Here is a 15856-nt window from a genome sequence, read left to right as displayed (position 1 = left end):
ATTTAGCTACAAAAACTTAATTTGAGGTGACTTGACATTGATTCATTTCTGTTTAACCAGGTCAACTTAAAGTCTCCGAACGTCCTCTTGACGTTACCCCTCTACATAGGAAATGTCTCTTTGGACAAGAAGTATCACCCATCCAAAAATGAAGCTCGTCTCCCTTCTACCGACGTTGAAGTGACATCATCTGCCTCACCTTCTGTTACTACATTGTTTGCACCGCTTCTTGCCCCAAAACCAACTCCTCGTCCTGCTCCTCGGTCCAGAATTTCGTATGCCAATACTCCAACTGCTGCCCCGACTGAATGTCACCAAGGCGCTGAAGGTGGTACACCTATGAGGGGCAGCTTCACAAACCAGCGACACTCCCAACTTGTGTCACCAAGTGGATTTAGTTATGCTCCTGGCCTCTCTTTCTCTGACAGTCATCAGAACCCGGCAAGCACAGACCCTGAAGGAATTCTAATCAGTGGTTCCACCAGGACCCCAGCTCGTCCGTTTAATGAGAACACTATTAGCCCAGCATTAACGGCTGTTCGCCTGCCCCCCGACTACAGGAGCTCAGCCTACCCACAAGGTTAGTTTTTTATTTTTTAGGCTGTGCACACAGGAGTAAGTGAAGTGGTTGGTTGAATTTAGATCCTTATTAGGTTTTACATTAAAATAACAATGCAGATACAAAACATGTCTTAATACGTTGTGACTGTGCAGTAGTTGTTAATTTTCCAGGACGTGATGAACGCAGCAGTGTACCCACGCCAGCGTAATGACACCATGCACTATGCAGCCCATCACAAACACTGAAATTACATTTCCAAGTCTGGAAGCAAGCCAAACAAATAGATTTTATGAATTAGATTATAGCATGTTTCCGTCGAGCGGAGGACCCCCCCATTGCCGTTGCTCACCTCCACCCAGCGGCAACATGCCAAAATCAAATTATGACCGAAGGTGTGCGGCTTCACCATCGCTACTATATCCCTGTATATACTGTACATTGTGTTGTAGAGCAATACTTAGCAGCAAAACTGCGAAAGCTTATGAACAAAATATGGCAAGCAGCATTCGGTACATTCAAATGCTGAATTTGATCCCAATTACTCTTTGTTCTCATCCATGTCATCTTGTCATTTTCACTTCCACCTACCGTATTTTTCGGACTAAAAGTCGCTCCGGAATATACGTCGCATTAGCCATAAAATGCACAATAAAGTGAAAAAAAAACATATATAAGCCGCTCCGGAGTATGAGTCGCATTTTGGGGGAAATTTATTCGACAAAATCCAACTCCAAGAACAGACATGAACGAACAACAACAGGCTAAACGATAGGTATGCTAACGTGACATAAACACAAACGAAGAGCTGAGAACGGGCCTGATGTAACATTCAGAGTTATTTAAAGAATTATTACATAAATAACATGTTTATAAAACCATCTGTGTCACTCCAATTCATTAAATCCATCGATCGTCCTTTATGTAAACGATGCCGCGTATGCGCCGCGCCGCTGACGTCGGACTCGTCGTGAGTTGCAGTTCTAAATATTCCACACACCCATATAACGATATATAAAGTATATATCAAATAACTATCATATAAACAACAATATTATCAAACCGTCTGTGTCACTCCAAATCATTAAATCCATCGATCAAATTCCTCGTCCTTTGTCAACAACGCGGCACGTGCGCCGCTAACGTCAGCCTCGTTATTCCACATATCTAGTATATAACTATATTGTAGCGTTAACAAAGTACCAGGAAAGACGTGGGTTTGGTAAACGGCTCTTTATTTAACAAAACATATACAAGTTGCTACACGAAATAAAATATATCAAATAACTATAACATAAATAGTTCACCGCCACATGGCCCCAAGCACCGGCGTTGACTTCCAGGCGTGTGGTGGCGTGGACTTCCATTCCCGGAGGTGGCACTTCCAGCCACGGAGGTGGCTGGGACCTCCGTAGAGTAGGACCAGGCGTGCGTAGGAGCAGTGACCGACCCCCATCCACCGTCCCCGGACAGCCAGCTGCCGAGCGCTGGCCCCTGACTTCCAGCCACGGAGGTGGAAGAGAGCTCCGTAGAATAAGACCGGGCGTGCGTAAAAGCCATGTCCGAGCCCCATCCACTGTCCCCGGACAGCCACCCAGCCGAGCGCCGGCCCCCTACTTCCATCCACGGAGGTGAAAGAGAGCTCTGTTGAGTAGGACCGGGCGTGCGTAAAAGCCATAATAGATTTTCAAACCTTCTGTGTCACTCCAAATCATTAAATCCTTCAAACGCTTCGTCCTCCGTGTCACGTACAAACAAAGCCGCTAATGATGCTGGTAGTACGTGGGGCCTGTCAGGTATTTTCTCTGACTGAATATCTGTATAAAAGAAAAGGATCAGCATACAAAACAAGTGAGGCAGAATATTGAGTTTTTTCTCGCGAGGAGTGCATCCAGATTTACAGCAATCTGACTACACTAAAAATCTGTTTGCACTCTTCGCTCTTTTTATTTGGAATGCCCTACCCACAATGTGAGACTAGCCCCTAATAGGTGGGGAGAAGGCGTGGGCTTTGTCTCATTAGAGAAGAAACGAGATTCTATGTGAACCAAGAAGTCGCAGACAAGATGTCATGAGAAACAAAAAGAGTGCAAGGACAAAATGCTATGTGAAACAAGAAGTCTCAGACAAGACGTCATGAGAAACAAAAAGAGTGCAAGGACAAATGCTATGTGACACAAGAAGTCACAGACAAGACGTCATGAGAAAAGAGGACAAAATGCCACGTGCAGACATCAACAAAATAGATTGAGCTATCAACAACAGGAAGCTCCAGACAGCATCGTTTGACTTGTTGTTGACTGGTGGACGTCTGCAAGGCGAAACAGCAAGCATTCTGTGCAATAATCTTATTAATAAGTACTCTTTAGGGAACGCATGATAACATATATATACAATTTATCTAACAGGGCCATTCGTCATCTTCGTCATCCCGTGATCCAATCCTTTGTCCTTTATGTAAACAACCGCCGCGCCGCTGACGTCACTTGCAGTTCAAATTACAGTGATCCCTTGCAACATCGCGGTTTGTTTATCACGGTTTCACTTTTTTTTTGGGGGGGGGGAATTTTGAAAATTTGTGAAAAAATTCACATGTAAGTCGCTCCTCAGTATAAGTCGCCCCCCACCCAAACTATGAACAAAATGCAACTTATAGTCCGAAAAATACGGTATATATTTGACAGAGAAATTGTGCCTGATCAATAAACAACTAATTCACCATCACCAGTTGGTGGAAGCATGCTAATGGCAGCAGGAGCAGAGAAGAGTCATTCTGAATGTGAGTGTGGGGGTGTCACCCCCCTGTGTGTGTGCGTGTTTATACAGTTCTGTGTGTTGTATTCGTGTTCTGATTGAACAGTTATGTTTATATAAAATAATGAGAAGATTTGCACACATATGAACATTAAAACTTTTGTCTAAACTAACAGAATATGTGCACATTGCTGTTGCTCTCTCTTTAATAGGAAAATTAAAATAATAATAAATTAAAGGTAGGTTGATATTGCAAATGAGACTCTATTGTCAATTGTATTACCAGGATATCTGAAGATTAAAATAATAATAAATTAAACACAAATGAACGTTTTATGCAAGTTGAATGATTTTTTTTATTACATGTATTGAGTTTGTTTTATAATTGTATTAACAAGAAGGTTAATATTGGTGTTTTGACTGCAGTAAACAAGCCAGATCATGCCAAATTAAATCATTCTCCATTTTATCTTTTTTATTTTAACTTCATACACAACAAAATACTTTATAATCACAAAATAATAATCCATAGTCTTCTTGTTGTTTGCAATGACTGTGAGTGGGCAGCGTGGATGCACAGTAGTGTTTGTAGAGTTAGTAGTATATGTAGACCGAGCTCTCACCAGTAGTCTGTGGGTTATTTTGCGTTTCCCTGTGTAGCATCACTGGCAGCGTCTCCGATCTTAGCGTCGCTTTAGTCTTTGGTGTGCAGATATTTGAATGAGAAAGTGTCTGTGTCACATGATATAGCAAACGGACACCTGTGTGTGCGTGAACTGGGAAGGGATAGAGAGGAACGCGCTCACACCGATCATGAACGCTCACTCATGTGCGCGTTCCCTTTCGTACGTGTTTCATTACTGTGGCTCGCTCTGGGGTGTGCGGGTCCCCGCGACAGTGCCAGCGGGCCACATTATTGATTTTATGACACGATGCTTCGGGCCCAGGGCCGGATTGGGAGATTTTTTCAGGCCAGGAGTCAGTTACCCCTTCTTCCAAATGCGCTCTGTGTGTTTGATACGGACTGTGGGGGCGGGTGTTAATTGATATATAAACCAATCGTCTTTCCCTCCTCACATGCTCCTGGCCTGAGTGGCCTGGCCTGTCTGTCACCACTCTGACAGGCTCGCCGCCGCATCGGCAGACTTGGAGAAAAACAAAAAAAGAAAAGAGAGACGTAGGCCAGCAGGCCAATCCTAGGCCGGCACTTCGGGAATACTCCCGGTTCTCCCGATGGTCAGTTCGGGCGTGTTCGGGCTGGTCTAATTTAAGACACGGGCCGAATTTAGCCCACGACCGGACTTTGGACATGTCTGGTTTAGTTGAATTTATGTCAAGTCAAGTTTGTTTATATAGTCCTAAATCACAGGCAAGTCTCAAAGGGCTGCTTGGCTAAATTTAGCTCAATGCTGCATTCTGGTGAACGATGTCTGCAAGAGTCTACCACATTGAGAAATAGTTCATATGATTTTTATTTTGAAGACTGATAATAGCACATTTAAACCAACTACAAAGCATGTGTGTATGGTAGATAGAGAGTAAATCAGGGTATCAAAATCCATATGATCAATTGTGATCCAGCTTTGGGGGAATACAAAGTAATACTGTAAAATTTCGACCCAGCTTTGGGGGGATACAAACTAATACAATGAGATGTTTAAAAGTAACTGTATTTCGATGACTGATAAGTAATTACTGAAACTCATTGTCAGGTCTAAATACCATCAGACATTATTTTACACACTAAAACAAAGAGAAGAAGACAACCAGTGTTCGTTTTACTCGCGAGGAGAATTACGTAGAAGGCCCAGTTACAGTCCTCCACCAATTCTGAGCTCCTCTTCCGCTATCTCCTCTTTTTATTTTGTGTTGCCCTGGTTACAAAAGTGGGGGAAGATGCCGGTCCGACCTGGCAGACCCAAACGCTCTGTGAGGGTCTGCTGGGAACGTCTGGCAGAATCTCCTGTCAGGAAGAGCTTCAACTCCCACCTCCGGCAGAGCTTTTCCCACGTCCCGGGGGAGGCGGGGGACATTGAGTCTGAGTGGACCATGTTCCGCGCCTCCATTGTTGAGGCGGCCGACCGGAGCTGTGGCCGTAAGGTCGTTGGTGCCTGTCGTGGCGGCAACCCCCGAACCCGCTGGTGGACACCGGCGGTAAGGGATGCCGTCAAGCTGAAGAAGGAGTCCTATCGGGCCGTTTTGGCCTGCGGGACTCCGGAGGCAGCTGACAGGTACCGGATGGCCAAGCGGAACGCGGCTTCGGCGGTTGCTGAGGCAAAAACCCGGGCGTGGGAGGAGTTCGGTGAGGCCATGGAGAATGACTTTTGGACGGCTTCGAGGAAATTCTGGTCCACCATCCGGCGTCTCAGGAGGGGGAAGCAGTGCAACGTCAACACTGTTTACAGTGGGGATGGCGTGCTGCTGACCTCGACTCGGGACGTCGTGAGTCGGTGGGGAGAATACTTCGAAGACCTCCTCAATTCCACCTACACGCCTTCCATTGAGGAAGCAGGGCCTGGAGACTCTGAGGCGGATTCTCCAATCTCTGGGGTCGAAGTCACTGAGGTAGTTAAAAAACTCCTCGGTGGCAAGGCCCCGGGGGTGGATGAGATCCGCCCAGAGTTCTTAAAGGCTCTGGATGTTGTGGGGCTGTCATGGCTGACACGCCTCTACAACGTTGCGTGGACATCGGGGACAGTGCCTCTGGATTGGCAGACTGGGGTGGTGGTTCCCCTCTTTAAGAAGGGGGACCGGAGGGTGTGTTCCAATTACAGGGGAATCACACTCCTCAGCCTCCCTGGTAAGGTCTATTCAGGGGTGCTGGAGAGGAGGGTCCGTCGGGAGGTCGAACCTCGGATTCAGGAGGAGCAGTGTGGCTTTCGTCCTGGCCGTGGAACAGTGGACCAGCTCTACACCCTCGGCAGGATCCTCGAGGGTGCATGGGAGTTCGCCCAACCAGTCCACATGTGTTTTGTGGACTTGGAGAAGGCGTTCGACCGTGTCCCTCGGGAGGTTCTGTGGAGGGTGCTTCGGGAGTACGGGGTGCCGAGCCAACTGATAAGGGCGGTTCGGTCCCTGTATCACCGATGCCAGAGTCTGGTCCGCATTTCCGGCAGTAAGTCGGATTCGTTCCCAGTGAGGGTTGGACTCCGCCAAGGCTGCCCTTTGTCACCGATTCTGTTCATAATTTTTATGGACAGAATTTCTAGGCGCAGCCGAGGCGTTGAGGGGGTCCGGTTTGGGGACCTCAGCATCGCGTCTCTGCTTTTTGCAGATGACGTGGTGCTGTTGGCTTCTTCAGGCCGTGATCTCCAGCTCTCGCTGGAACGGTTCGCAGCCGAGTGTGAAGCGGTCGGGATGAGGGTCAGCACCTCCAAATCCGAGTCCATGGTCCTCGATCGGAAAAGGGTGGAATGCCCTCGGGGATGAGATCCTGCCCCAAGTGGAGGAGTTCAAGTATCTTGGAGTCTTGTTCACGAGTGAGGGGAGGATGGAGCGTGAGATCGACAGGCGGATCGGTGCAGCGTCGGCAGTAATGCGGACCCTGTACCGGTCCGTTGTGGTGAAGAGAGAGCTGAGCCAAAAGGCAAAGCTCTCAATTTACCGGTCGATTTACGCTCCTACCCTCACCTATGGTCACGAGCTATGGGTCGTGACCGAAAGAACGAGATCTCGGATACAAGCGGCCGAAATGAGTTTTCTCCGCAGGATGTCCGGGCTCTCCCTTAGAGATAGGGTGAGAAGCTCGGTCATCCGGGAGAGACTCGGAGTAGAGTCGCTACTCCTCCACGTTGAGAGGAGCCAGATGAGGTGGCTCGGGCATCTTATCAGGATGCCTCCTGGACGCCTCCCTGGGGAGGTGTTCCGGGCATGTCCCACCGGTAGGAGACCCCGGGGACGACCCAGGACGCGCTGGAGAGACTATGTCTCTCAGCTGGCCTGGGAACGCCTTGGGATCCCCCGGGATGAGCTGGATGAAGTGGCTGGGGAGAGGGAAGTCTGGGAGTCCCTCCTAAAGCTGCTGCCCCCGCGACCCGACCCCGGATAAGCGGAAGAAGATGGATGGATGGATGGATGGTTACAAAAGGCGGTGCTACACTAAAGGGAGGGGAGTTATCGCTGTAGCAACGCAGCCTAACTAGTAAAGTGGCCTGATGGAACCTTGGCCTTTCCGCGACCCCAGCAGTGCAGAGTTTCTTCTTAGTTGATTGGCAGCCTCGTCCTAGACTGCAATTAGATACCTCCAAACGTGCTGAGTGCCGTGTCCCTGTAAAACAATGCACTAGACTTTCTTGCTAGGTTTCACACAATAATAATAATAACTAGAAAATGCAATTTCTGGAGAAATTGCGTGTAAAGGCAAAGACTTTGAATAACTTCTTGGGGAATGATGCCGAATGATGTTGAAATGAGTTGAATTACATGAGAAATGTGGAAAATAGAAGTGTAAAACGAAATTTTGGAGAATTTGTTTGAATTTCAAATTCGGAATTTTTGGTAAATGGGAAGTTGGGGAATAGGTAGGCAAAAGATGAAAAGTTGAAAGTTGAAATGGGTTGAATCGGTTGAAAAATGTAGAAATAAGAGTAGAAAAATGAAATGTTGGAGAATTTGGTTGAATTTCAAATTTGGAAGTTGAAAGAAAAAAAATATGAACAGTTGAAAGTTGGAATGGTTGAATCGGTTGAAAAATTTAGAAATTAGAGTAGAAAAACGAAATTTTGGAGAATTTGGTTGAATTTCAAATTTGAAAATTTGGAATTTTATATAAGTGGGAAGTTGTGGAATAGGTAGAAAAAAGATGAAAGATGAACAGTTGAAAGTTGGAATGGTTCAATCGGTTGAAAAATGTAGAAATTAGAGTAGAAAAACGAAATTTTGGAGAATTTGGTTGAATTTCAAATTTGAAAGTTTGGAATTTTTGGTAAGTGGAAAGTTGTGGAATAGGTAGGCAAAAGATGAATAGTTGAAAGTTGGAATGGCTTGAATCGGTAGAGAATTGTAGAAATGAGAGCAGAAAAACGACATTTTGGAAAATTTGGTTGAATTTCAAATTTAGAATTTTTGGTAAGTGGGAAGTTGTAGAATAGGTAGGCAAGAGATGAACAATTGAAAGTTGGAATGGGTTAAATCGGTTGAAAAATGTAGAAGTTACAGCAGAAAAATGAAATTTTGGAGACTTTGGTTGAATTTCAAATTTGAAATTTCTGAATTTTTGGTAAGTGGGAAGTTGTGGAATAGGTAGGCAAAAGATGAACAGTTGAAAGTTAAAATGGGTTGAATCAGTTGAAAAATGTAGAAATTAGAGTAGAAAAACGAAATTTTGGAGAATTTGGTTGAATTTCAAATTTTGAATTTTTGGTAAGTGGGAAGTTGTGTAATAGGCAGGCAAAAGATGAACAGTTGAAAGTTAGAAAGGGTTTAATCGACTGAACAATAAAGAAACTAGAGTAGAAAAACAAAATGTTGGAGAATCTGGTTGAATTTCAAATTTGGAATTTTTGGTAAGTGGGAAGTTGTGGAATAGATAGGCAAAAGATGAAGAGTTGAAAGTTGGAATGGGTTGAATCGGTTGAACAATGTAGAAATTAGAGTAGAAAAATGAAATTTTGGAGAATTTGGTTGAATTTCAAATTTGAAAGTTTGGAATTTTTGGTAAGTGGAAAGTTGTGTAATAGGTAGAAAAAAGATGAACAGTTGAGGGTTGGAATGGGTTGAATCGGTTGAAAAATGTAGAAATTAGAGTAGAAAAACGAAATTTTGGAGAATTTGGTTGAATTTAAAATTTTGAATTTTTGGTAAGTGGGAAGTTGTGGAATAGGTACGAAAAAGATGAACAGTTGAAAGTTGAAATGGGTTGAATCAGTTGAAAAATGTAGAAATTGGAGTAGAAAAACGGAATTTTGGAGAATTTGGTTGAATTTCAAATTTGAAAGTTTAGAATTTTTGGTAAGTGGGAAGTTGTGGAATAGCTAGGCAAAAGATGAAGAGTGGAAAGTTGGAATGGGTTAAATCGGTTGAAAAATGTAGAAATTAGAGTAGAAAAACGCAATTTAGTACAAAAACGACATTTTGGAGAATTTGGTTGAATTTCAAATTTGGAATTTTTGATAAGTGGGAAGTTGTGGAATAGGTAGGCAAAAGATGAACAGTTGAAAGTTGGAATGGGTTAAATCGGTTGAAAAATGTAGAAATTAGAGTAGAAAAACGCAATTTAGGAGAATTTGGTTGATTTTCAAATTTGAAAAAGTGGAATTTTTGCTAAGTGGGAAGGTGTGGAATAGCTAGGCAAAAGATGAACAGTTGAAAGTTGGAACCAGTTGAATCGGTGGAAAAATGTAGGAATTAGAAGTAAAAAACTAAATTTAGTGAAATTTTGCGCACATTTTAAAACTAAAAACGTGAAAGTTTTGAATTTGGCAAGTTTGGGAATGTCCTCAATGTGATTTGAATGTGTTAAAATAAGTGAAGTGTTAAAATAGGTCTTCACCTTCTCACAATAATAATAACTAGAATTGCAATTTCTGGAGAAATTCGCCTTCACACAATAAAGTAGAATAACAATGTGTGAAGGCCTTCGCCTTCAGACAATAACAAAGTAGAATAACAATGTGTGATGGCTTTCGCCTTCACACAATATTAATAATAATAATAAAATAGAATAACAATGTGTGAAGGCCTTCGCCTTCACACAATAACAATAATAATAAAGTAGAATAACAATGTGTGAAGGCCTTCGCCTTCACACAATAATAGTAATAATAAAGGACAGTAATAACAATAGTGTGAAGGTGTTCACCTTCACACTAATAATAATAAAGGACAGCAATAACAATAGTGTGAAGGTCTTCACCTTCACACTAATAATAATAAAGTACAGCAATAACAATAGTGTGAAGGTCTTCACCTTCACACTAATAATAATAATAATTAAGGACAGCAATAACAATAGTGTGAAGGTCTTCACCTTCACACTAATAATAAAAGACAGCAATAACAATAGTGTGAAGGTCTTCACCTTCACACTAATAATAATAAAGGACACCAATAACAATAGTGTGAAGGTCTTCACCTTCACACTAATAATAATAAAGGACAGCAATAACAATAGTGTGAAGGTCTTCACCTTCACACTAATAATAAAGTGAATGGAGTAGAATAACATATGTGTGAAGGCCATCGCCTTCACACAATAATAATAATAATAATAGAGAATGGTGTAGAATAACATTTGTGTGAAGGCCATCGCCTTCACACAATGAGTAAATAATCGGATACCTCTCGTGCAAACACTCTAACAAACATTAAGTACATTTGAGATACGTAACTTGAATGAAGTCTACTTGAACAAACATTGAGTAAATATGGGATCACCAAATGATCCCCGAGCGCGGTACCTCTGCTCACTGTTCCCGTTGGGGATGGGTTAAATGCAGAGGACAAATCTCCCACACCCAGATGTGTGTGTGACAATCATTGGGTCTTTACCTTTATAACTTATGTGCAGCTACTTCAACATGCATGTATTTTCTCTTACACTTTATATCAAAGAAAAACAGTCCCGGTCAACAACAGTTGACTACAAGATTTATTAAAAGAGAAAGAACTTCTTTCGAACTAAAACAAAGAACAAAGCTGTTCTATTCATAACTGGTGAGGGCCTCTCACAGGCACATACAAAAAGATAAGAAAGGAAAGGAGTCTAAGAACTCTCTGGAATTAGACAGAGATCTTTGTTTAAGCCAAGATATGCGGCCTCCGGTCAGGCCGACCAGTGCTTCTCCATACAATTATTCTAACACTCATAACAATTGGGCAACATGGTGGAGCCCTGGTTATCATGTCTACCAACATGTGTATCTACAGTTCAGAGGTGGAGGGTTCAATTCTGGCTCCAACCTTCCTGTGCGGAGTTTGCATGTTTTCCACATGCCTGCGTGTTTTTTCTCCGGGTATTCCGGTTTCAATTGACCACTCCAAATTGCCCGTAGATGCGAGTGTGAGTGCAAATGGTTGTTTGTGTATGTGTACGTTTAGAGAAGAAAGGGCACAGATTTTAATGTGAAGAGCCTGTGCCCAACTGTTAAGCATGGGGTTGGATCGATCATGTTTTGGGATTGTATGGGCAGCCAGTGGCACAAGAAACATTTTATAAGGAGAAAAGAAAATTGATTGAATTGATTCCCTCAATAGTAGCCATCATTTTATCTAATCCATCTAATATTGGGCTGCACAAGAATGTTTTTCATAAATTAACGGCCTATGTCATGTTTTGTTTTTCAGACGCTCCTCCTTCCTATGACGAAAGTTGTAACACCTAAACTGAGTGGAGGAACAGGAACCGCGCTACCGTGACTACATCAACTGATAGATGTATTGGGAATACTTTTTTTTTCTTCAAAGGCAAAGTCTGCTTTATTGTCAATTTCTTCACGTCAAGACACACAGAGATCGAAATTGCGTTTCCTACTATCCCACGGTGACAAGACATATATTATATTATATTATATATATATTATATTATATTATATTGACAAACAAACATTCAAGTAAACAATACAAAAAGTAAAAACAAGAAGGCACATACGATGAATAAATAAGAGCAATGAATAAATAATAAATAAATAAGAGCAACATGGTCGAAATGGAGCAATTGTGCATACAACAGACAGTCAGAATATAGCGGAAATGTACGGGAGGAGTAGTGCAAGGCAGCCAACGTGGCCCAAGGCCAGGACGTTATGCAGCCGAGGGTGGAGGGGGGAGAGAGTTCAGGATACTAACAGCCTGGACTATGAAGTTGTTGAAGAGCCTGGTGGTGTGGGAGCGCAGGCTTCTGTACCTCTTCCCAGAGGGCAGTGGATCAAACAAAGTGTTAGCGGGGTGACTCACATCACTCACAATCATGGTCGCCTAGCGTGCTAGATGGGACGTGTAAATGTCCTTCAGGGAGGGGAATGAAGCACCAATAATCCTAATACATGCTTACAGTTGGATCAGGTTTGTTTTCTGATAAAAGAAATTGGTATTTTTAATGTCAAAGTCAAAGTCTCCTTCTTTGTCAATTCCTCCGCATGTCAAGACACACAAAGAGATCGAAATTACGTTTCTCACTATCCCAGGGTGACAAGACAGAGTTCACAACGCACATACAAGTAAACAACACAGGAAAAATAACATAAGAAGTCAACATCAATGAACAATAAGCGTGATAGCACGCTAGCCGCTCCCGATGCACAGCAGAGTCCGGTAAGATGACAGTCAACCAGGCCACTGTGAACACGAGCACACAGCAGGCACGCACTGTCCGGTTCGTGGATCCTATCAGGCGAACGCAACCCATCTTGTCGTCCCGCGAATGAACGTACGCCAGGAGAATGGAAGGCACGGATGGGCGAGCTGGGTTGGCCGCAAGCCTGGCCCGACGTCTCCGCGCTGGCCCCTCTTCCGCTGCCTCGCAGACCCGCTGCCGACGCATCCCAACAATGCTCCAGGACGGAGCAGTCCAAGCTCAGGACGCAGTCCAACCGGGGGAGGAAGAGCAGGCCAGTCCGGCGTCGCTCCATGACGAAGCAGTCCGCGCGCCCTTAATCTCTCCGCGCCAAAGTCCAGAACGCCATAAAACCCACTTCCGCCGATGTTGAGCAGAACATGCCCGCCGCACTAGTAGCATGACGTATCACACGAGACGAATACACACAAAACTGCCAGACAAACACTCAGTAAACACTCACAAAACACCGAATGGGACAGAGAGTGGCCGCTGCGTGTGCACGCGCCGCCATCTTGAATGTACTTATGTGCTTTTTTCCCCCCTTCTAATACATACATACATTTTAAACTAGAACAGGTCAGCACACATTTAATTTATTTTTAAATTGGAATAAAAGTCTATAAGGTCAGATGATTGTTTGTATGTGGTGCCCTTGTTCAATGTCTTGGAAAATTCATCTTAGCCAATTTTAATTGTTGTGAACTAATAAATACTCAATATAGGAAAGTTGATTCATAGGAGAGCATAATCTTTAACAGTTAAATCATGAAGTGAAATAAAATTGTTTTCACTTAGAATTGAAAAACTCAATAAAATATTCTTCCACAAACACTGTCACCTATTTTACTCATGATTCATGATTAACATCTCTTCAATGTATTTCACCACAGAAACAGATTATGTTTCCATGAACAAAGGATTGGCTTGATCTGTGACACGAATCAACTCAGTGTGGATGTTTTGCACTGTTGACAAAACCAAATGTATTTGTTTTTTTCTCGGGGACTCTATCTAAAAATAACTATTCTTAGCAGCTTGTTAGCAAATTAAGGCACATAGGGTAACTTTGTGAAAAATGTAAATTTGGAAGAACAATAAAATGACTTAAATACACACTATGCAAACAGTGCAGAAATGGTAACTGAAGTATATATTTAATTATTGCAGCATTTTTCATTTGCACTGTTCTTTAAAATATTATATTTGACGACTTGCTTTAAAATTTCCAAGTAAAGCTATGAAGGCTCAAAAGAAGACTACACGCCATGGCAGAAACGTTCATTTAGTAATTTGCCAAATTGGTAGTAATATAAAAGTTATGGACTTAAAAATGATGTCCGCATTAAAAAATTAACTATGATGGGAGAAAACAATACGAGCCATGAGGTAAAGCCACAGACAGAAAGAAAAACAGAAGCTGTGGCAGGTGTGGCGCTCAGTGCCAGAAAAGGGGTAAATGTCCTGCTTACAAAAGTACATGTAAAAAGTGTAACAAAAGAGGACATTAGGCACGAGTGTGTCATACTAAAGCAGTGAATGAAGTCACTGAGAACGAGGGACAGTTTCTGGGCGAAGTCAATAAGCAGGCCAATTCGTATAATTGGACTGTTACACTTGAAATAGAGAAGGTGCCACTCACATTTAAAATTGATACAGGGGCTTATGTGGCTGTTATAAATGAAATAACTTTCAAGAGGCTCTCTACATCCCATAAATTAAGTAAAGTAAAATGTCCCTTTGTCGGTTCAGGGGGGTAGCTCAGATGTATACAGAGTAAAGAATACAATATTCCTGTGTATGTAATGGAGGGTGTTAGATAAATTGTATATATATGTTATCATGCGTTCCCTATTGAGTACTTATTAATAAAGTTATTGCGCAGAATGCTTGCTGTTTCTTCTTGCAGACATCCCCCAGTCCACAGCAAGTCAAACGATGCTGTCTGGAGCTTCCTGACTTTCTACACATCTGGGAATCCAAGAAAGTTGTTGATGTCTGCACATGTCATTTTGTCTATGCACTCTTTTCTCATGACTACTTTGTTTCCCATAACATTCACTTTTCGGTTCTCATGGGATCCTGTCCGCGACTTCTAGTTTCACATAGAATCTCGTTTCTTCACTCTTGAGACTAGCCCACGCTTTCCCCCCCACCTATCAGGGGCTAGTCTCACATTGTAGGTAGGGCATTCCTTAATAAAAAGAGAGGAGTGTAACCAAGACCTTTAGTGTATTTTGGATTGCTGTAAGTCTGGATGCACTCCTCGCGAGAAAAGATCAACATTCTGTCTCACTGGTTTTGTCTGCTGATCCTTTTGCTGAATCTGAACCTAACAGAGGGTAACTGCAGTTGTCTGCTCAGCTGACCAAAAACTGTGAAAATGGGTCTTGTCCAGAGATTAGACCAAGTAAAGGCAGTTTTTGGAACAAGTGGTCTTTTAAAGATAGAACCTGTCAAAATCATTCTAAACGAGAATACCCAGCCATATGCGGTCCCCTGTGCTAGAAGAGTACCACTGCCACTAGTACTAGTGAAGAAGGAGCTGATGCAACTCGAAATAGAAGGCATCATAGAGAAGGTAACACAGCCAACAGAGTGGTGTGCTGCCATGGTTGAAGTCCTAAAGCCAAACAATAAAGAGGTTCGATGTTACACAGACTTAAGAAGATTGAATAGAGCTGTAAAACGTGAAAAGTGCGTATTGCCAATAGTCGAGGAAATTATGCCAAGGTTCTCGGGTTCAAAAGTATTCTCATCATTGGATGCAGCAAGTGGATTTTATCAGATCCCATTTAACGAAGAAAGCTGCAAACTGACCACCTTCATTACCCCTTTTTGGAGGTATGCATTTGGGATAACAACTGCTCCCGAAATTTTCTAAAGGAAAATGGCAGAGACCCTTGACTTGAGGGCTAGAGCAGGGGTGTCAAACTCATTTTTGTCACGGGCCACATCATAGTTTCCTTCAGAGGGCCATTATGACCGTCAACAAACTGATAAATAACTAAGCTTGAAACCGGAGACTAATAAAAACTGTTCACATATTTTTAAAAGATCAATGGTAACAAAAAATTGCAAGCAATATCTGTATTTTTTAAAAGTGAAGACAATTTGTAACTTTAGTATTGACGAAGTTGATGCACAATTTGTCTTCAGGGACACATAAAATGATGTGTATCTGCCCCCAGGCCTTGACTTTGACACCTATGGACTAGAGGGAACCGAAGTCTACATGGATGACATCCTTGTTCATGGCAAAACTGAAGAGA

The 15856-nt window shown here is 42.8% G+C and overlaps 1 protein-coding gene across 2 annotated transcripts in view; it reads left to right on the top strand.

Annotated features, from left to right (window-relative positions):
* Positions 1-14867, top strand: part of LOC125965710 (arrestin domain-containing protein 1) — a 52385-nt gene extending 37518 nt beyond the window's left edge. For both annotated transcript variants that reach the window (XM_049716453.2, XM_049716454.2), the window contains exons 7-8: positions 61-580; positions 11597-14867. In XM_049716453.2, coding sequence (XP_049572410.1) covers positions 61-580; positions 11597-11634 — 558 coding nt within the window. In that variant the 3' untranslated portion in view covers positions 11635-14867. The remainder of the gene's footprint in view (positions 1-60; positions 581-11596) is intronic.
* The last annotated feature ends 989 nt before the right edge of the window (positions 14868-15856 follow it).

The sequence above is a fragment of the Syngnathus scovelli genome, chromosome 3 (assembly GCF_024217435.2).
Source record: "Syngnathus scovelli strain Florida chromosome 3, RoL_Ssco_1.2, whole genome shotgun sequence".
Lineage (NCBI taxonomy): Eukaryota > Metazoa > Chordata > Actinopteri > Syngnathiformes > Syngnathidae > Syngnathus > Syngnathus scovelli.
This window is presented reverse-complemented; position numbering and strand designations above follow the sequence as displayed.